This window comes from Rhincodon typus, chromosome 15, assembly GCF_021869965.1.
Source record: "Rhincodon typus isolate 14 chromosome 15, sRhiTyp1.1, whole genome shotgun sequence".
In the NCBI taxonomy this organism is placed as follows: Eukaryota; Metazoa; Chordata; class Chondrichthyes; order Orectolobiformes; family Rhincodontidae; genus Rhincodon; species Rhincodon typus.
This window is the reverse complement of record NC_063346.1, coordinates 23197233-23218619: the sequence shown is the minus strand read 5'-3', so window position 1 is coordinate 23218619 and position 21387 is coordinate 23197233. Positions and strand designations below refer to the sequence as shown.

At 38.6% G+C, this 21387-nt stretch overlaps 1 protein-coding gene across 1 annotated transcript in view; it reads right to left on the bottom strand.

Moving 5' to 3' along the window:
- Positions 1–1007: 1007 nt before the first annotated feature.
- LOC109930249 (golgin subfamily A member 3-like) overlaps positions 1008–21387 on the bottom strand; it is a 159807-nt gene continuing 139427 nt past the window's right edge. Inside the window, exon 9 of the mRNA XM_048606063.1 lies at positions 1008–1621. Within this exon, the coding sequence (XP_048462020.1) occupies positions 1532–1621 (90 nt within the window). The 3' untranslated portion in view covers positions 1008–1531. The remainder of the gene's footprint in view (positions 1622–21387) is intronic.

Here is a 21387-nt window from a genome sequence, read left to right as displayed (position 1 = left end):
CAGGCAGGGAATGCAAATTATTCAGCCTGCAGCATGGTTTCTCAAGCTTGAACGGCTTCAAAGTGATTTGAAGCCTCCCTTTACCCTTTCAGCTTACTGGTTGCATTGGAGCTGCTCTCGGATGCATAATTGATACATGAAGATACTTTAGAGAGAAAGAAACCTTGCTGAAGGAGCTTCCTGCTGGCAGGAAAATTGATATTTTCACAATACAAAGTCTGGTAAATGGAAGACAAATATATTATTTTCTTCTGTTAAAGGGGAAGGTGTTTGGGAAAAAAAAACTTCCTTTTGAAGCTTTCTCCTTTGGCTCAAAAGTACATTTAATTTGCAAAGCCATTAGATGTAAATAAACAATTACAGCAAGTAGAACTCTCAACTGAAATCCGAAAGGTGAGCCCTTTCCCAATTCATTGACAGTAGTCTTCAGATTCTTGAATCTATATTTTCTCAATACCTTTCATATTTTGAGTTTCAGAGAAGTGATTGAGTATTGTCTCGGAAATGACAGGTGATCTGTTCTTCTTGGATTCCTACGTATCAGGAAAATCACCTATATAATCAATATTTATGCTCTGGTAGTCAATTTTTTAATCAAAATATTTATAATAAAAGCGTGTTTGGCCATTCAGCAATAAACAGTCCTCTATAAAATTGCAAAATGGATTTAAAAAATCAAATTTCCGGGAAAAAAATGGATCAGAGGTTACAGTATAATATTCTCCCATTTGTGAAGGATGTAGTGGAATGTGATAGTCATTATATTGCTTGAAACCTTGAAGGGGATGATTTTATACAATTTGAATACTAAATTCACTGAAAACAACCATTTTATTGGAACTATTGTCCTTTTCAGAAAGACAAATAAATTACTGCAGAACCCTCACCACCTCCAACTGCATGCTTTACAGTCATTGATTTGCTATTTAGTAGATTTAACAGAAACAAAGGCAAGATCATAGCTGAATTACTGTTGTGCAAATTAACTACTTAACATGTTCCTCACTATAAGACTAGTTCCAATCATCAACATATGAATTGACAAAATCTGAAACATTGTTTCTAATTTCTATGTGATCATCATAAATTTCAAAAGCTAAATCTGTACTTATGTCTAATATCCACTGTGAAATTTAAAAAGTTGTCATCCCTGTTGTGATACCACATAACACCCAGTTGGTGGCTCTCTTTGACTACATGTTCACACCTGCTCACATTATAACATTGTACAGGCGGCATAATTTCAAAATGGCACCCTTAAAATATTAGAATGTTATCAGACATTAAAACTGACTCAAAGTGCAATGACTGCCTCAAAGACACATCAGACCAGACAGGTGAACAAGACAATGAATAGCGTACAGCTTAACTGATATCAAATACATGAAAAACCTTTGTTTCATCAAATATCCAATTATCTCAGCTTTAATGCAGGTAAAAAAAGGCTAAATTTGTTCACAATGATTATTAATGATAGCACATGACTACACATTACATATATTTTCTGATTTTCAAAGTTCCAATTTATTGTTCATACCTCGTTTATTGCAAGATTATATTTGGTTTTCATGGTCTTCAGTTCAGCTTGCACCCCTTCTAACTGCAACTTGGTCTCTTCTGCCTAAAAGAGAAGAAAATTGAGTGTAAATTTAGAAGGATGAGCTTTGCAGTAAGAAAATCAAGGCTGAAAACAAGAACTTTCAGCCATTGCACTCCTCACATGCTTGGGTTCTTTTCTTAATTAAAGCCATTAATCAGATGACATGAAATTTCAGTTATGAAACTGACACTATGTCCTGACAGCTGACACATGTCAAAATGAAACCTATGACCCATACTGTTAAATTCCAAACGTTCACACTCTTTTTAGGGCTCTACACATTGCATTCACAACTGCAAACCTGAAACACACTATCCCAGTTAAGCACTTAAGATAGGATTTGCAGCATCACGTCAGTGCTAATAAAATGTGGACTTAGTACATGCAACAAATTACAATAATTAGTCACCATACCAATGATGGATTATGCAAGCAAAACATCACTTTACTACATTCACTAAACACGTTTTGCAATTGCCTCATTAAAATACTTAAAATTAATGAGATTAAGTTTGAAAGATGAAGTTATTTTTATTAACTGTCATTGTTTAGAAAAAATGTCAATGTAGTCTTCTCATCAAAAGAGAGGACAGTCAATTTTGGTTACTAATTTTCTCAGAAACACAAACATTTTTGTCCAGCAGTAGCAACACTGGATAATTGATACCTGTAAAAGTGCTACATGTTTGTAATCTAATAAAGGGGGTGCAGGTGCTATATTAAACCATGATCATAAAATCCAAGCAATTTACACTACCGAAGTCTAATATTGGATGTCATCTTTAAGCTAATTCCTAAATCATATTTTCTATGAACAGCAGTTGTATTTATCAAAACATTTTAGTGAATTTTAAATACAGTGAATTATGTATTTTTGCAACCTACATAACCAAATTTTGTCAGAAATTTCAGCTTCAGTTGATTATCATCACACATTTCCAAATTATTACACGCTCTGTTTTATGGTACTTGGAAGAGTATTAAAATCCTTGGTGACACTACCTGAGTGCTGCCAGAGAACAATTTGCAGTAAATTAAAGCAAATTTTTACGCACAGCATGATGCCTTTAAATAAAATGGGCACATTTCAAGATTAGTTTTGATATAGAGTAGAACTGTCAACCCTATGGGGCATGCTAATTTCTTAGGTACTATTCTATATTTGTTTTGCTGCTGTGGGTATATTAAAAAATCCCACAACACCACTAAAAGAAGAACAAATTTCTTCCAACATTCTGTCTAATATCCCTCATCAAACCCACGAAGAATAAATGAAACAAGTGAAGATGTCACTCAGTAGGGCATGCTGTGTTAACTCAATATTATCACAATTAGGTAGTTCTTCCTTGAAGCATTCCTCTACTTGCTTGATGTGCTACAACTACAAAGCTGACAAAAGAAATCATTTTATTTAAAAATTCCACTTCACTGAAGAGACTTCAACAATCTACTCTAAAAACTCTGCTCACATTTTGGCACTTTCCAAATTCCATCATAGCAGCTGAGACTTCACAACATTGTGAAATAATCAACAGCATTCTAAATCAAACAACTTGCATTATTTAAAGAAAGTAAAATTTCCCCATCTCCAATGTTGGCAGGTTTTTCTAAAAAAAGTCCAGGATCTAGAACCACATCTTCATTTGAAAACAAATCTGTTTTTCTTTGAGCCATATGTTGCCTGAGTACCAGGTTTAGTTGAAATGTTAGTCTATTAGTTTATGATTATATTGTTTATGGACAGAGACAAAAGAACAGGGGCAAAAATATCACCTCTACCAACCTTCAGCAGTGATGCTAATAATTATGTAATTGTGCTGTGTAAAATGGTTGCCACATTTATCTACACATCCACACATCAAAATTTAAATCATATGAAGTACTTAGATTTGTCTTTGTCTCTTTGTGTGATAGTATTCAAAACACCTTAAAACATATAATAGATTACTTTAAGAAATTGAAATTTTCCTGTCATAATTACAAAATCGTATAAAGCACAATGATAATGAGTTGTAGTATTTCAAGCATCATTCATTAGTACGAATAATTTAAAATAATAAACAAGTTATGTTTTCGTTTGTTATATGCCAAGCATGTGTATATACCATGGTGACTTCTGAATACACATTTCTTAAGCTGGAAAGTAACCCAGATGTTATAATGTATGAAGTTTTAAGGGTTCAAGAATTGTGCCGAGAGAATATAGTAAAGAAAACAAAATATTGTGAGATATACAGACAATAAAATAAAACTAAAATCACCATCGTATCATTTTAAAAAAACTTTGCTAAATTCAGTCTAGAATGTGGTGTCCATTTTTGTCTCCTTACATGGAGTAATTTTCAATCTTGAGTTGGGAATCAGAACATTCTGTGCCACAACTTGGCATTGTGTTAATGTCAATGATGCAATAATTTTGAAATTTAAAATGCCTAACTGGTCTGGGGATAAATTCAGTGCTCAATTAGTGGTGGTAAAATCAGTCAGGAGGTGGGACATAGCAACTCAGGGCCTTTTGAAAAAGCAAGCAGCAGCCACGGGCAGATTCTCTGATGCCTGTCTTGACAAGTTAACCTGGAGGACTTGGGTCCAATGGTGTAAAAGATATAAAAGTCAAAAAAGGTGAGTGGCATGTGACATCTGGGTGATAGACCTCAACACTGGATGCAACAGCATGCACAAGTCAAGTAAACTGAGTGCCCATTGTTGCCTTTACCTTTACAGAACAAGTGCTTAATTGAATCACTGAGATGCCAGGCACCCTCACACACTAGGCATAACTGAACAGTGGGCATCATTGAGGAGTTTAACAGTTCATATCAATGTCATGCTAAAATGGGCAAGGGAGAGCTGGCTACTTGATTCTTTTTTCAACCTGCAGAAAGACAGATCTCACAATAGTTTTGAGATGAATTAGATGGAATGGAGATATGGCAGACCTGATTAGCCTGGCACTAGTAGAAGAGGCAGCATTGGAGATTATGAAATTGTCATCATGGCAGATTGTGAGCAATGATGAGGTGAGGGGTCATGAAGAGCAGGGTCACTTGATAACTCTACCTTCAAATGAAGGTCATGGAAGGAACTCTTAAATAATGTGAGCAGTGGCTCTTGAATTGCTATCATCATGGGAATTGCTTGTACTAAAGTATTTGCGAAACACCCTGAGATCTCATCATCACCATCTAATGTGTTCTGCAGGGGTAACAGTGGAAGAACAGCCGAGCATCCCAACACAGCCCTACATGTCCCATCCCAGAAGACAGATACAGCCATGCTTCACTAAGTGAAGATATTGAATTCCAGGAGTCACAAATAGACCATCATTGTGAAGCGTCAGAGACAAATGAGTTTCTGAATTTAACATCCCTGAGGCATTGTAGAGTCAAAGGCAATCATCAGATGAATTGATACAGAGCTTGTGCTCTGAAATGATTTGGGGTTTTGAGCACACAGGGTCATCCATTGTGAGAGTGGCCAATATCTTGGAGAGCTATTTGCAGAAATGCTCTGAGTGGAGGTAGGAGCAGCAAACTGACATGCACATGGCTCCCGCATGCCAGGGTGTGATGTGTCATGAAGCAGTTGCAGGATATTCATCTGGGCAAGTGAACAACCGGAGGCTGCATTGCACATCATTACTAATGACTTGGGTAGGAAGGGGAATGAGGCCATGAAAGCAGATTTCAGGGTGATAGGAAGAAGAAGATTCAAAAATAGGGCCTCCTAAAAGTTGTAATCTCAGGATTACTTCCCATCCTGGGTGCTAGCGTACATAGAATTAGGAGAACTATGTGATTGAACGTGTGATTGGTAAACTGGTATAGGAGGGAGGATATTCAATTTTTGAGACATTGAGACTAGTTTTGGAGCAACTGGAGGTATCGGAATAAGATGGTTGGGCTACATCTTAACTGGATCAAGAATAATATCCTCATGGGGAGTGGTAAAACTAGATTGGCAGAGGGATGGAGCCTAAGAGGGAGTTTATATTCCATGGAAACATAAATAGTGAAAGAAAATAGAAAAGTAGAAAGCAAAAACAATGTACAAAGAAAAACTAAGCTTCAAATAGGATCAGAATAGGGAATAATGTTAAAAAAGCAGAATTAAAGACACTCTCTGAATGCATATCTTGTTAGCAAAAAAGTTGATAATTTGATTGCATAAATTGAAGTAAATGGTTTATGACTGAATTACCATTACGGAGACATGGTTCAGGGTAACAAAAATTTGGAACTGAATATCCAAAGATATTCAGCATTTTGGAGGGATGGGATAAAAGATAACGGAACAAAAACAAAGTTTCTGGAAAAGCTCAGCAGGTCTGGCAGCATCTGTGAAGGGAAAAACAGAGTTAACGTTTCGGGTCCGGTGACCCTTCCTCAGAACTGTTCTGAAGAAGGGTCACCAGACCCGAAACATTAACTCTGTTTTTTCCTTCACAGATGATGCCAGACCTGCTGAGCTTCTCCAGCAACTTTGTTTTTGTTCCTGATTTACAGCATCCGCAGTTCTTTCAGTTTTTAAAAAATAATGGAGGTGAGTTAGCATATTTAATAAAAGAATATCAGTACATTAGTAAGAGACTAGATCAAGACGTGGAATCACTTTGGGTGGAACTAAGAAATAGCAAAGGGCAACAAACATTGGTGGGACTCGTTTGTAGATCACCACAATATAGTGATGACACGAGCTACACTGTAACCTCAATCTACACACAGACTGGGTCAAGCAAATCAGCACTAATACTGTGAGAAGTAAATTCCAGGAGATGGGACAGGAGATGGGTTTCTGGAGTTTTTTGAACAGCCAACTAGAGAAAAGGCTATTTTGGAAATGATGTTGAATAATGAGAAAGGGCTAATTAATAACCTTACTGCAAAGAAGCCGTTGTGAAATATAGTAGTGGTTGACATTATGTTTGAATGTGATAGGATTCATTCTGAATCAAGGATCAGATATTCATTCCTCCAGGACAAATGCCCAAAGAAAAAGGTAAATTAAACATGGTTAATGAAAGAAGTTAAATATTGCATTAGATTAAAGGAAAGGCTCATAATGATGCCAGAAAAAAGTGGTAAATCTGAGGACTGGGTCAATTTGGAAGTCAGCAAAAGAGGTCCAAGAAGCTGATTAAGAAAGAGAAAACAGAATGTAAATGAAACTAGCAAGGGACATAAAGGTGGACTCTAAAAGCTGGTTTAGGTATATGAAAAGGAAAAGTTTAGCTAAGACAAAGGTGGGGAAGAGGTGAATTAACAGTGGAAAACAGGGAAATGGTAGAGAAGCTAAATAGTTACTTTGTGTCTGTTCTATTACCTTGATGTAGTTATGTTTGGTATGATTTGCCTGGATAGCACGCAAAACAATACTTTCTATTGTATCTCAGAACATATGATAATAATAAATCAAATCAAATCAATTTCACAAGGAACTTGTGAAACTGATAAATTAAAAGAAATTAGAATTAGAAATGAGGCATCACTTAAATGATTGAAGATTGATAAATCTCCCGAGGGTTGTAGGAGATGCCTAAAAAGACAAGAGATGCATTGGTGGTTATCTATCAAAATTCTATAGATTCTGGAAAGGTTCCTGCGGACTAGAAAGTAGCAAATGTAAACCTACCATTTAAGAAGGGGGAAAGAGGGAGAATAAAGAACAACAAACTTATTAGTTTGACATCAATATTAGGGAAAATACTAAAACTACTCCAACCAATTTAGTAATAGAACATTTAGAAAATTACAGTAAAATTGGGCAGACTGAATATGGATCCATGAAATGAAAATCATGTTTGACAGAACTGTTGGAGACTTTTGAGGACATTGCCTGTAGAATTGATACAGACAACCTGTGGATGCAGTTTGTTTGGATTTTCAGAGTCTTTTGATAAGGTCACACACACAGACAGTTAGCAAATAAAAAGATGAAATTATTTTGTAGGAGATTGGCGAAATATTCTGGTGCAGTTTGAGAATTGGTTAACTGATTGAAAGCAGAGAATAGGAATAAATGGATCATTCTCAGGCTGTTTCTAGTGTGTATCACAGCATCAGTGCTAGGTCCACAGCTAATAATCATTATCTATATAAATAACTTGGATATAATCACCAATTGTAATACTTTCAAATTTGCTAATGGCACCAATCTGAGTGGGAATTTAAGTTGTTAACAATGTGATGAGTTGGACAGATCATGTGAATGAGCTAGAACATGCAGATGGAATAAATGTGAACAAGTGTAAAGCTATTCATTTTGTTATTAAAAAACCTGAAAGACAGAATTTGTCTTCAATGGTGAGTGATTGTAAGAGCAAATGTCCTAAGGACCTCTTGTTGTTGGGAAAGGTTAGGAGGGTTATGGGTCAAGTGCAGGCAGGTGGGACTAGTTTAGTTTGGGAACACGGTCAGTTTGGACTGGTTGGATCAAATAATCTGTTTCATTGCTGTATGACTCTATGACTCTATCTATTACTCATTAAAAGCTGGGATGTAGATGGAAGAAGTAATTAGTTTGACAAGTGACATATTGGTCTTTATCTCAATAAATTTGAAACCAGAAGTAACAATGTCTGGCTGCAGTTGTATATAGCCTTGGTGAAACCCCACTCAAAGCATTTTTACTGTTTTGGTCTCCTTTTCTAGGGAGGGATATACTTACTGGAGAAAGTGTCACAGATATTCAATTGATTAAACTCTGGGATGGCAGGATTGTTTTTATGAGGTGACTGAGGATTCTGGGTCTTAATTCCTCAAAGTTTTGAAGAATATGGGCTAACCTCCTTGAACACAAAATTTTTACAGGGGTTCATGACAGGGTGGAAGTGGATAAGATGTTTCTTTTGCTGGTGAGCTGAAAACCAGGTAACATAATTTCAATGTGAAGGATAAGTCATTATTACACAAATTCAGCAGTGAATCTTTAGAATTCTTTATTTCAGAGGACTGTGAATGCTCACTCATTCAACATGTTTAGAAGAAAAATTGATAGATTTTGGGAGACTAATGACATGCAGAGAAATGGAGACTCCCACTAGTCCATCCAAGATGACACCAGAAGCCAGAGATATCTTAATCGGATACAGATACAATGCACTTCATTCTTAGCCGCCCAGGGAGCATATCATGGAAATGAGAATAAGCTCAAGGTTCCAGATCAGTAGATATACTTAATTCATCACCTAAGTGAAGATTTCTATTTTAGTATCATTTATTTCTTCCCTTTATTATGATCCCAGCAGATGTTATTATTGGGCAAGTCAGATCGCAGACAAAAAACCTGGCTTGACAGATCATATTTTGATTTGTTTTGGTTTGAACGCAAAAGTCTCCTTCTCTAAGCTATGGGTGTATTTCTTAAGTTTAAAAAAAACATGTTCCAGAAGTCTCTAACACCTTGAGATCCCATTATTTACCTTGCTGGTTTATGAAACAACCTAAACAAAAAGTCCTTCAGTGGTACACAAAACCCACTCACTCTGAAGCCAGGCCTCAAAATTATTTTAAAAGAAATCAATGTGGCTACAGAAATACTTATAAGTTATAATTCACTTCAGACACACAGAAAACCTACCAGTTACTAACTCAAAAACCAGAATTGGGATATACATGTCAGCTTGCCTGGATAATGTTTTTTCTCTGATGGAAGTTGCATTATAGAGATCACCACTCTGCCTCTGATGCTCCAGGGGAAAAAAGTCCCAGCCTATTCAGCCCCTCCTTTATAAATCAAACCCTCCAGTCCCCAGAGTGGAACAGTTAATTAGTAATAGTTACTGTATCTATTATTTGGTTATGTTTTCCAGTAGAGTTAAGTTATTCCAAGTTCTTCTTTTATTGTATATTAACTGTATTGTTTGAATGAATTGTGTTTTGCTTAATGTCCAAGCAGTTTGACCAATCAAACTCCATCTGGAACACATTATCTCATATTTACCTTTGTAACACCCCATAAATACTCCGTGGCAAAAAGGCAGAAAAAACAGATTGTCTTATGTGTAATCCTATCAGAAAGAAAGAGATACAGGCAGCAGCTCCCCAGAGAGAGAGAGTGTAGCAGCCGGAAGAGATTCACCGCCTTCCAATCCTGCTGAGACCCTAGCAACTACTGAAGATCTGTGAGAGCTTGACTACACTCACTCAGGCTGCTTCTATTGTTCCAACTTTATAAAAAACAAGGCCTCACAAGTTGTTTATGTTCTCACAAACTGCTTGGCACCTCTCCCCCAGTCTCTCTCTCAAAGAAACCAGGACAAAACACTCTTCTTAAAGCTATAGCATCATCACATATGATCCTCCTCTGATAAACAGCAGCATCACAAGTCTTTTTCATCCACTTCCTGTCCTCCTTATAGTATCATGTTCTGCAGATTGCAGACAGCAGCAGTTGACCACCATATGGACACCCTGATTCATTCTTACTGCAGGGCACCATCTGACCAATCAAGGCTATGAAGAGATAGTAGGAACTGCTGATGCTGGAAAATCTGAGATAACAAGGTGTAGAGCTGGATGAACACAGCAGGCCAAGCAGCATCATAGGAGCAGGAAAGCTGTCATTTCAGGCCTAGACCCTTCATCCCGAAACGTCAGCCTTCCTGCTCCTATGATGCTGCTTGGCCTGCTGTGTTCATCCAGCTCTACACCTTGTTATCTAAGGCTATGAAGACATATTTTCCAATGGCCAATGGTTATCTCAGTATAGGCTTTGGTTAGTATGTGGCTCTAACTGTCCTGTTTTTGCACCTATGTCTAGAACCAAGACAAGGATCAGGAGACACCTCTTCAGAGAATAACTCTTATGTCCAATAGCCACTCATGAGTCTAGACATTTGCCTGAAGAGATGTAGCACCTGAAATTCTGTGGAATGAGGGTATCATGATCTTCAGCTTCCTGGGAACTGAGCACAGCCCTGCAAGATAGAGTCATAGAGTTATATAGCATGGAAACAGACTCTTCAGTCTAACTCGTCCATGCCGACCAGGTATGCCAAACTAAATTAGTTCCATTTGCCTGTGTTTAGTTCATATTCCTCTAAACCTTTCCTATTCATGTACCTGTTCAAATTTTTTTTTATATGTTGTAATTGTAACTGCCTCCACCACTTCTTTTGGCAGCTCATTCCACACATGCACCACCCTATACATGAAAAAGTTGCCCCTCAGGTTCCTTTTAAATCTTTCTCCTCTTGCTGTAAACCTATGCCCTCTAGTTTTGGATGCCCTTGCCGATTCACTTTATTTACGTCTCTCATGATTTCACAAACATCTACAAGGTCACCACTCTGCTTCTGATGCTCCAGGGGAAAAAAGTCCCAGCCTATTCAGCCCCTCCTTTATAAATCAAACCCTCCAGTCCCCGGAGTATCCTTGTAAATTTCTTTTGAATCATTTCTAGTTTAACAACATCCTTCCTATAGCAGGGCAACCAGAATTTTATGCAGTATTCCAAAACTGACCTAACCAATGTCTTGGTCAGCTGCAACATGACATCCCAACTCCTTTACTCAATGCTCTAACCAATGAAGGCAAGTGTGGCAAATACCTTCTTCAGCACCCTGGCTACCTGTGAAAACATTTTCAAGGAACAATGAATCTGCACCCCTAGGTCCATCGGTTCAACAAGACTCCCCAGGACCCTACCATTTACTGTATAAGTCCTGCCCTGGTTTGCCTTACCAAAATGCAACACCTTGCGTTTATCCAAATTAAACTCTGTCTGCCACTTCTCATCCCATTGGTCCGTCTGATCAAGATCTCTTTATTTCTTAGATAACCTTCTTCACTGTCCACAATACTATCAATTTTGGTGTCATCCACAAACTTACTAACCATGCCTCCTATATTCTCATCCAAATCATTGATATAAATGACAAATAACAGTGGACCCAGAACCGATCCTTGCAGCACATCGCTGCTCACTGGCTTCCAGTCTAAATAACGACCCTCTACCACCACCCTCTATCTGCTACCATCAAGCCAATTTTGTATCCAATTAGTTATCTCTCCCTGGATCCAATGCAATCTCACCTTACTAACCAGTATACCATGCAGGACCTTGTCGAAGGCATTGCTAAAGTCCATGTAGACAAGGTCTACCACTCTGCCTTCATCTATTTTCTTGATAACATTTTCAAAAAACTCAGTCAAATTTGTGAGATATGACCTCCCACACACAAAGCCATGTTGACTGTCCCTAATCAGTCCTTGCATTTCCAAATGCATGTAAATCCTATCTCTCAGAACCCCCTCCAACAACTTACCCATCGCTGACGTCAGACTCACTGGTCTATAATACCCTGGCATTTCCTTGCAGCCATTTTTAAGTAATGGCACAACATTAGCAGCCCTCCAGTCTTTTGGCACTTAACCCATAGCTGCCGATGATACAAATGTCTTTGCAAGAGGCTGTGCAATCTCTTCCTTCAATGTTCTAGGTACACTTGATCAAGATCTATTAATGTGAATTTGAATTTGTCAATTTGAATTTGAACGTGTATAAGAGCGTGATGTTCAAAGGGACTTGGGTGTCCTGATGCACCAGTCGCTGAAAGTAGGTGCACAGGTGCAGTAGGCAGTAAAGAAGGTAAACTGTAGGGTTCACATACAAGAACCAGGATGTCTTGCTGCAATTTGACAGGACACTGGTGAGGCCACACCTGGAATATTGTTTTGCAGTTTTAGTCTCCTTATCTAAGGAAGGATATTCTTGCTATAGAGGGAGTGCAGCAAAGATTTACCAAATTAATTCCAGGGATGGCAGGACGGGGGAGAGATTGAGTCGGTTAGGATTGTATTGACTAGAACTTAGAAGAATGAGAGACGAGTCTCATAGGAACCTATAAAATTCCAATGGGACTGGACAGATTAGATGTACGAAGAATATTTTCAATGGTGGGGGAGTCCAGAACCAGGACTCATAGTTTTAGGATAAAGGGTAAATCTTTCAGGGCTTAAATGAAGAGAAATTTCTTCACCCAGGGAGTGGTGATCTTGCGGAATTCGCTACCACAGAAAGTAGTTGAGGCCAAAATATTGCATTTTCAAAAGGAGGTAAATCTAGCTCTTTGTGGCTAAAGGGATCTAGAGATATGGGGAGAGTGCAGGATTAGATATTGTGCTCGATGATTAATAAGCCATGACCATATTGAATGGCGGACCAGGCTCGAGCGGTCAAGTGGCCTACTTCTGCTCCTATCTTCTATGTTTCTATGCAAGATGCTCATCCAAGAGTCTTTGATGTTTGGGTAATTGGTTGAATAGTCTGCGGATGCCTTAATAGCCACATAGGTCTGCGACTGTATTGCCTCATCTGTCTATAAATTGAAACAGGCCCTTCACTCTGGAAGAAGACATGTATAGCCTGCCTGATAGTGTAATAAGCTGGTGACTGTAAGATGCAAAGAAGGTTCACAGCTGATCCTTAGAACGATAAGGATGAATAGAAATTCAAACCTTAATGGTTGCAAACAGAGGTCATAGAGGCAACATCGACCACAGTGTAAATGTCTGAGACCATCTACCTAGAGATGCACCTGTCATGATTCTTTAGGTCAAGAGCCTAAGTGTGGGACACTAAACAAAAAAAACCAAAGAAGTGCAGATGCTGGAAATCGGAAACACAAACAGAAATAGCTGGAAAAACTCAGCAGCTGTGGAGAGAAAGCGGAGTTAATATTTGAGGTCCAGTGACCCTTCTTCAGAACAGTTCTGAAATGTTAACTTCATTTTCTCTCCACAGCTGCTGCTAGACCTGCTGAGTTTTTCCAGCAATTTCTGTTTATGAGCTAAGTGTGTGGGCCAGTGGCTACAATAACAACTGACTTGCCATATCCACCAAGAAAACTCATCAGATCACATGCCAATCAGCTTGTTGCGAGCTGACAAGGTTCTTGTCCTGTTTCAGACCTCAACAGTGGAGTCCAGCCTTAAAAGAAGCTGTCAACCAATCAGAGGACAATAGCTTCTAGGTCCTAAAGACTGTCAATTAAGGCCTAGTCTTCAGGAGAGCTGAAAATGACAGACAAGTTAAATGGATTTATTTTGCTTCTTGTAGAGTGGGAAGGGGCATGGGATAGGGGATCAGGAGGGTCTGAGATGAAGGAATTTCAAAAGTCACTCATTTTCCCCATCACCCATGCCTCTGAATACCCCCAAATGAAATGAGAGCCCCATACCCAACTGGGCAGATAGATCATTCTTGGTTGTCAATTCAGAAACCAGCCACTTATCATATTTTCTGGGAAGCCAGCTAAGTGGGGCATGGTATGTTGAGACCCTTAAGTTACCATTAATTGACTAATTAATTGCTGATGAATTGTAAGTCCCCAATAGACCCTCTTCCCCAGCATTTAATTGCTAAGCTGCGTATCTCTCCAGGGCCTACTCGACCAATTATTTTTTCCTTGTCACCGGCAGGAAAGGACAGATTCTACCAATAGTCTCCAAGGGTACCGGTGGTCTTTTCCTTGAAGATAACTGACTATTTGGTGGTACATCTGATGTCTAGGATGACACCCTTTTTCATGCAGCCCCTCTCTGTGCTGCTCTAACCTTCTCATGACCAGGGGTCCCCTCTGCTTATGCTTCTTCTTGTGGCTCTGTCAAAAGCATATCCAATTTATACTTTATATGTGTCAATTGCTCATGAAGGCTTTCTTTGCAAACCTGCACTGTGCAGCTGATGTCAACTGCCTCATGTGCCTCTTACGTGTCTCCCCATTCAATTACAAATACAAGCTTCTCAGCATCAGTGATCACAACTCTCCTTCATGAGTTGAACAGTTGAACATTTGAACATTATTCCTGGTTTCGTAAGTGTGTAGACCAGTATCCATTAGCCCTCATGGTGTTCTGCTCTGTTCATGACAGCTGCATTACGATATGTCTCAGACATTGCAGGTTCCTCATGGGTTTTGAAAATTTAAAATTGTTCCTCTGAAGCCTGATAATAAGCTCATCAAGAGGTTAATTGGAGACTTGTGGTGCTTGTCTCCTCAGCTCCCAGTCTGTTTTAGAAAGCTGTATTGTGTTCTACAGAAATTGCTTGCTGGCAGGTTGGTGTATCACACTCCCCTTTGGAAAGCCCCAGTAAGCCTTATACTCCTGTACCAAGACAGTTTTTGCTGTCCCTTTATTCGGACAAATACAGTAGCTGACTTTTAATGAGCCTGATCAACTCATGAGATCATGATGATCATTTTGGTGTATCACACTCCACATCAGAAAGCTCAAATGGGGCTCCACAAAAAAGCATACGTCTCTCTCTCACTCTCACTCTCACACAGACACACACACCCCTCATCCATTTATATTTATTTATTAGGTTGATTTATTTTTACCTACACCAACATGGCATACTAAATAAAAGCTGAAAGAACTGTTCTGAGAAACGGTCACTCAACCTGAAACTTTAACCCTGATTTCTCTTCACAGATGCTGCCAGATTTGTTGAACTTTTCCAGCAATTTCTGTTTTTGTTTCCAATATAACATACATTGATCTAAAATGAGTGCGTATTTTCTGGCTGCCATATTTAACTCCACATCTAACATCACTGTGGAAGTTGGAGAGATTGACGGCAGTAGTTCTGGTACTTTTGCAAGGGCAATTAACAATGTGTAATAAATGCTGGCCTTGTCAATGATACCCAGGCTGCGTTAATGAATTTTTTAAAAAATGACTTCGGAAACCATATAGTATCCAGAAAAATAGTGCATGGTTGATTTTCTGAGCCAACAATTTCTTTGCTCCTTTGGCAGATTGCCATGTGGGATTATGATTTATGGTGATAACAGACACATGGCTCAAGGAAGGGCAGGGCTGGGGTGATAGATATTCCTGGTTACAAAGTGTTCAAAAAAGATAGTAAAGGGAAAACAGGAATGATATTCTTATTTAAAGAGAGTACTGTAATGCTGAAAAACAATATCCCAGAAGATTCTAGGACAGAATCTATTTGGGTAGAGTTAACAAAATAGGTACACTTACATTGTAAGTGTAACCCAAAGATCACACACTACTGGGAAGGATGTAGAAGAACAAATCTGCAAGGAAATTACAGATCATATTATAGAGTGGTTATCTTGGGATCTTTAAGTACCTAGACATAAACTAGGATAATGGTAATTTTAGGGAAGCAAGGGGCAAGCATTATAAGATTGTGTTCAGGAAAATTTCCTACAGCAGAATGTGTCCAGTAAAACAAGATAGTAGGTACTACTAGAACTGATCTTGGGAATGAGATGGTCAAGTAGATCAGGTGTCAGTGAAGGAACTTTCAAGGTACAGTGGTCATTGCATCATAAACTTTAGCATGGTGGTGAGAAAATGACAATGAACAATCTAGAGTAAGAATAATCAAATACTGAAGAGTTCACTTCAATGGGGCAATAATGCAGCTGGGCCAGATAGACAGGAACTAAAGATTGAAAAAGGAAAAACAGTGGGTATGCAAGGATTGGATAGTTAAGGTACATTCCCTCAAAAGGAAAAGGTAAGGCAAACAAATCCAGATCTCCCTGGATGACGAAGGAGATGGAAAAGAAATTAAAGAAGAAAATATGTGCTTTTGATAGGTATCAAGTAGAAATTACAGCTGAGAAGCAAGGTGAATATAGAAGGTTCAGAAGAGAGGTAACAAAGTAAATGAGACAAGTGGAAAGGAATTGTAGCAAGACTGTTTTCTAAAATAAAGTGAAATTCCAAAGTCATCTATAGCAAATAAATAGGAAAACAGTGGTAAAAGGAGGAGTGGGGCAGATTAGACTAGAAAGGGGATTTACGCATGCAAGGAGGATGGCATGGATGAGGTTTTAAATGAATACTTTGCATCTGATCTTACGTATGAGGCAGACGTTGCCCAGGCTATGGTGGCAAATGAGGAAACTCAGTTATTAGAAGGGTTTAAAACTGATAAGGATGGTTAATTGAACAAAATGTCAATATTTAAAATTTATAAGGCACTAGGACTGGATCAGATGCATTCTAGAATGAAAGAAATGAAAGTGGAAATTGTAGAGGCACGGACAACAATCTTCCACACTTTCCTGATCTCAGGGGTGGTGCTGGAGGACTGCAGGATTGCAAACATCATGTCCTTGTTTTAAAAAAATGTTGTAAAGATAAGCTCAGCAATTACAGATTGGCCAGTTCAACTTTGGTGATGGGAGAAACTTCTAGAAACAATTATTTGGACAAGATTAATAGTCACATGGAAAAGTATGGGTTAATTTGGAAGAGCCAGTATTGATTTGATAAAGGAAAATAGTGTTCAACTGACCTGCTGGAGGTTTTGAAGAGGTAACAGAGAACGTCGATGAGGGCAATACTGTTGATATGATATTCATGAGCTCCCAAAATTCATTTGATAAGGTGCTACACAACAGACTTGTGAGAAAAGTTATAGCTCATGGAATAAAGGGACAATAGTAACATGGGTACATTGACCCGGATTTTTCGATGGCCAGGCAGTCATTATTCCAACGTAGACGGGAGTTGCACTTGGGGACCCTGCAAAATCTCCACCGTAGCATATTCTGAAGGGATTGCCAGGGAAATTAAAGATTATGCTGAACAATTTCTCTACACTCGGAATCCTCCAAAAATATCGATTTCAATTGGGTTCAGTAAATAGTTCCTCAGCAAAGATTAGACTATTAAATACACAGCTTAACTCCTGGATAACTATTCAACAAAACCCACACACCTCACACCAAACACGCCCTGAAGTGAAACTCCATTGGACCTGACACTCCTGACCTGACATTTCCCCCTTGCCCAATACCTGACCCACTCAACCTTCCACTGCTGCCAAACATAAAACCCTCTTCCCCGGCACCGAAACTGTTTCCTTTTCCACCTGTTCCAGACCTGAGACCCCTTCCCAGCTGCCAGACCAGTTCCCCGTCCCACTCGCTCCAGACCTGAATCCGTTCCCTCACCACTGAACATGAACTCCTAGCCCCAACACCAGACCTGACCCCACTTAACCTGCTCTGGATTCAACCCACCCTACCCTGCTCCAGATCTGGCTCCCCCCCGCAAAACCTTTGTCCACTCAGAATCAGAGCTCCTTTCCCCTGAACCTTGCTTACTCTACTCCAAACTGACCAACCGACTCCTTCACCCGCTCCACACCCAATCTTTGTTCACTTGATACAAACTCAACCTCTTCCCCCACCCCCCACCGCCTTTACCTTCTCTGGAACCCTTCATCCCTTTGAGACTGATCCTCCTCCCAATCATGAATCCCCTGCCTCCTCGGCACTTACCTGACACCCATAATTCTGAAAGAGCCCTGATCAGAATCTCCTGCTAGAAATGCTGAGCTCTCTCCTTTTGTAAAAAAAGGGATTGAATGGTAATTTGTGTGAAGTGTCACTCCTCAGAAAATCTCCAAAAGTTGGCTGAGGGAAAGGAAACTGAGAGTAATGGTTAATAAGTATTTTTTGACCTGGAGGAAGATTTGTTGTGTCATTTCCCAGGGGTCAGTATTAGGACCCTTGCTTTCCTGATAAACACAAATCTAGATCTTGGTGATCAGAGGAAAATTTCGAAGTTTGTGGATGGTAGCAAAACTTGACAGCATTATAAAATATGATGAGGACAGTGTAAAACTTTAAAAACATATTGACAAGTTGGTAGAGTGGATAGATAGATAGTAATGAAGTATAATGCAGAGAAATATGAAGTAATACATTTTGGCACAAACACATGGACAGACAGTATAAAATAAACTGCACTAGTCTAAAGGACAGGCAGAGAAACCTGGATATATCCATACATAAATCATTAAAGATTGCAGGACAGATATAAGTAACCGTTAATAACACATACAATATTCTAGCTTTCACTAATAGGGGCACAGATCACAATTACAGGGAGGTTATGCTGAACCTATACAGGAACATAAGTCATACCTCAACTGGAGTATTTTGTTTAGTTCTGGGTACAATATTTTAGGAAAGATGTGAATGCATTTGAGAGAGTGCAGAAGAGGTGTACAAGAGAAGAAACCCTAGTTATGAGAATAGGTTGGAAAAGTTGGAGTCGTGTTCCTTGGAGAGTAAGTAGCTAGAAGGGGATCTAGGTCATGAGGGATCTGGAATAAATAGATGGGGAGAAACTGCCCCTGTTCTTAAGAAGATCAGTTACCAGAGGACATAGATTGAAAGTGTTTTGCAAAAGAAACAAATGCGAAATGAGAAAACAACTTTTTCAGACAGTGACTACTTAGAATCTGCAAGGTACTGCCTGAAAGTGTGGTGGAGGAAGTTTCAGTTGTGGCACCAAGAGGACATTAGATGGATTATTTAAACAAAAACAATATGCAGGGTTACAAGGAAAAGACAAAAGTTTGGACATCGGCCAAAATGCTCAGAGAACCAGCACATTCATGATAAGCCGAATGGCCTCATTCTACACCATAACAATCTGTTTCTGTCATTCCTTTGGAGGCCATTCATCCTGTATTCTCCATAAACTTTAGCTTATCCTTAATGCTATCACCTCTTTCTTATTGCATTGGCCTTTTCTTCATGTCCAGAACTCAAACTCCTCCAAACTGAAAACAAAAACAGAAACTCCTCAGTTTTCCTCAGTCGTGAGGAAGGGTTACTGGACCTGAAACGTTAACTCTGATTTTTCTCCAGAGATGCTGCTAGACCTCCTGAGATTTTCCAGAAATTTTTCTTTTTGGCTCTGATTTACAGCAACCACAGATTTTTTTCAGTTTTTATTCCTTCTCCAAATTAAATTTATTGCATTCATGTTCAAATTTTGTTATGGCCTCCCTTCTCCCAATCTCTGTCACCTGCACAAACTGTAAGTGACCCCTCCATGGTTTCTCCATTCTTACGATTCAGGCTTTTGTTTTCCATTCTCCCATTGTACACCATTCACAGGTACACCTTGAGCTGTCTATTTAGACCTCGCACGCTGGAATTTCATCAAATAGTCAAAGACATGGGTTTTTAAGGAAACAAGAGTTTTTGGTCTCAGCTTGCCAAATGCTCATTTTGTGGCTTGGCATCCATTTATTTTGTCTCTGAAACACTTTGGGGCATTTTTCTACACCGAATGCCGAACAAGATTTTGTGCTAAAAAGGCTTTGCTTAAATACTTGAAGAATTACTTAAGAGCTAGTTTAGGAATAGGAGACAGGTTAAAACAACAATGAGCGAGCACTCAAATCTTTTAGGGTAATTAGCCACGATTTAAATACAATCAGATTTTAAAAATGACTTAAAACCATGTTGCCTTCTTCGTAACAAACTTCAAGTTTGCAATCTAATCTAAGGATGCAAATAAAACAAATCTAGCCACTCGTCAGCAATATAAATCAACTTGCTGCATTCAAATTAAACTTTCACAAAAAAGTTATTTCAAAAGAAAAACATTAATGAGATTCTATGGAACAGTGTGTTTTTGTGTGAATATAGTTAAATTACATTATAATTACATCTGCACAGTTACTGTTTCTTCATCTAATTGATTGTACTTATCAAGACCAATGTTCTATATCTCTCACCCATAGGCTGTCATTTTGTACTTGTGCATGTAGTCTACATATGGTCCCATCTTTTTCACTGAGTTCTGCCTGGGTTTCTGCTAATTTCTTCTCAAGCTCTTCTCTCATAGACACTAATTCTTTATATTTTTGTGCTGCCTCAGCTGCTAAAGCTGAATTGGCATTTCGGGAAGACCGTTCAAGATCCTGAAGTGTGGCAGTGAGGTTTACAATCTACGGCACAAACAAAAATCATTTGATGAATAAATGGTTCAATCAAATTTTAAAGTCTAAGCATTCTCTTGCTCTGTAACCTATTGTGATATTTTAACCTAAATGATCTTCTGTTGCCAAGAAAGTAAGTATAGATGTTACTATGGTTCCAGTACCTACCTTGCATATTAATAAACAACAAAAATGCTGAATATGTTGAAGACAGTGAGGTGGACCTTACAGTCAGTGACCAAGCAACATTGTTTAATTTGACTTGAAAGAAAGTTGCCCTAAAAGATCTAAGGATTTCCATGGCATAGGCATCCCTTTCTTCAATGTCATTTTGAATTTGTTGCCAAGGCAAGGATACCTCCTTGGGTCCAGCAAACGTGATATCATTAAAGAGGAAAAACAGCCAATCATATTGAAGAATTCTAATATATAACAAGCCAGGAAGATAAGAACACTGAATGTCTGCTCTTTTAATTTTCAAATGATTTAGTTAGTAAAATAAATGATTTACACATACAGTTGGGATTCAGGTAGAAGTTAAAATATTGTAAACAAATAATTTATTTTAAAACATACGTGAGAATTTCTTATTAATAGTGGGAAAATGTGATATTAAACAAATATGTTGTTGCTCTTTTCAGGCTAGTGAGGTGTTTAATATAATTATGAACTTAGTAGACCATTAAAATCTCAATTGTAGATCATTAAAAAGGCATACTTGTTCTAGTATTTTTGAAGAAAGACCAAGTGTGCAACAGTGCGTGTTCAACATCAGTTCGATGGTTTTCTACTTGGCTGCATTCTGCAGGGTCTCAATAGTGTGCCACCTGGAAAGGTATGGATTCAGTGACGGCAATGTGCAACTTCTGAATTTTATGTTGAGCACTGCATATGCGGACTCCAGAAGTTGCTGCCAGTTTCAGAGGAGTGATGATGTAAATGCTAGTAGTTTCATTACCACTGCGATCGGAAAATTTTAACCTGAATGTATAATACAATACAATACAATACAATACAATAGAGCACAGGAACAGGCCCTTCTGCCTATG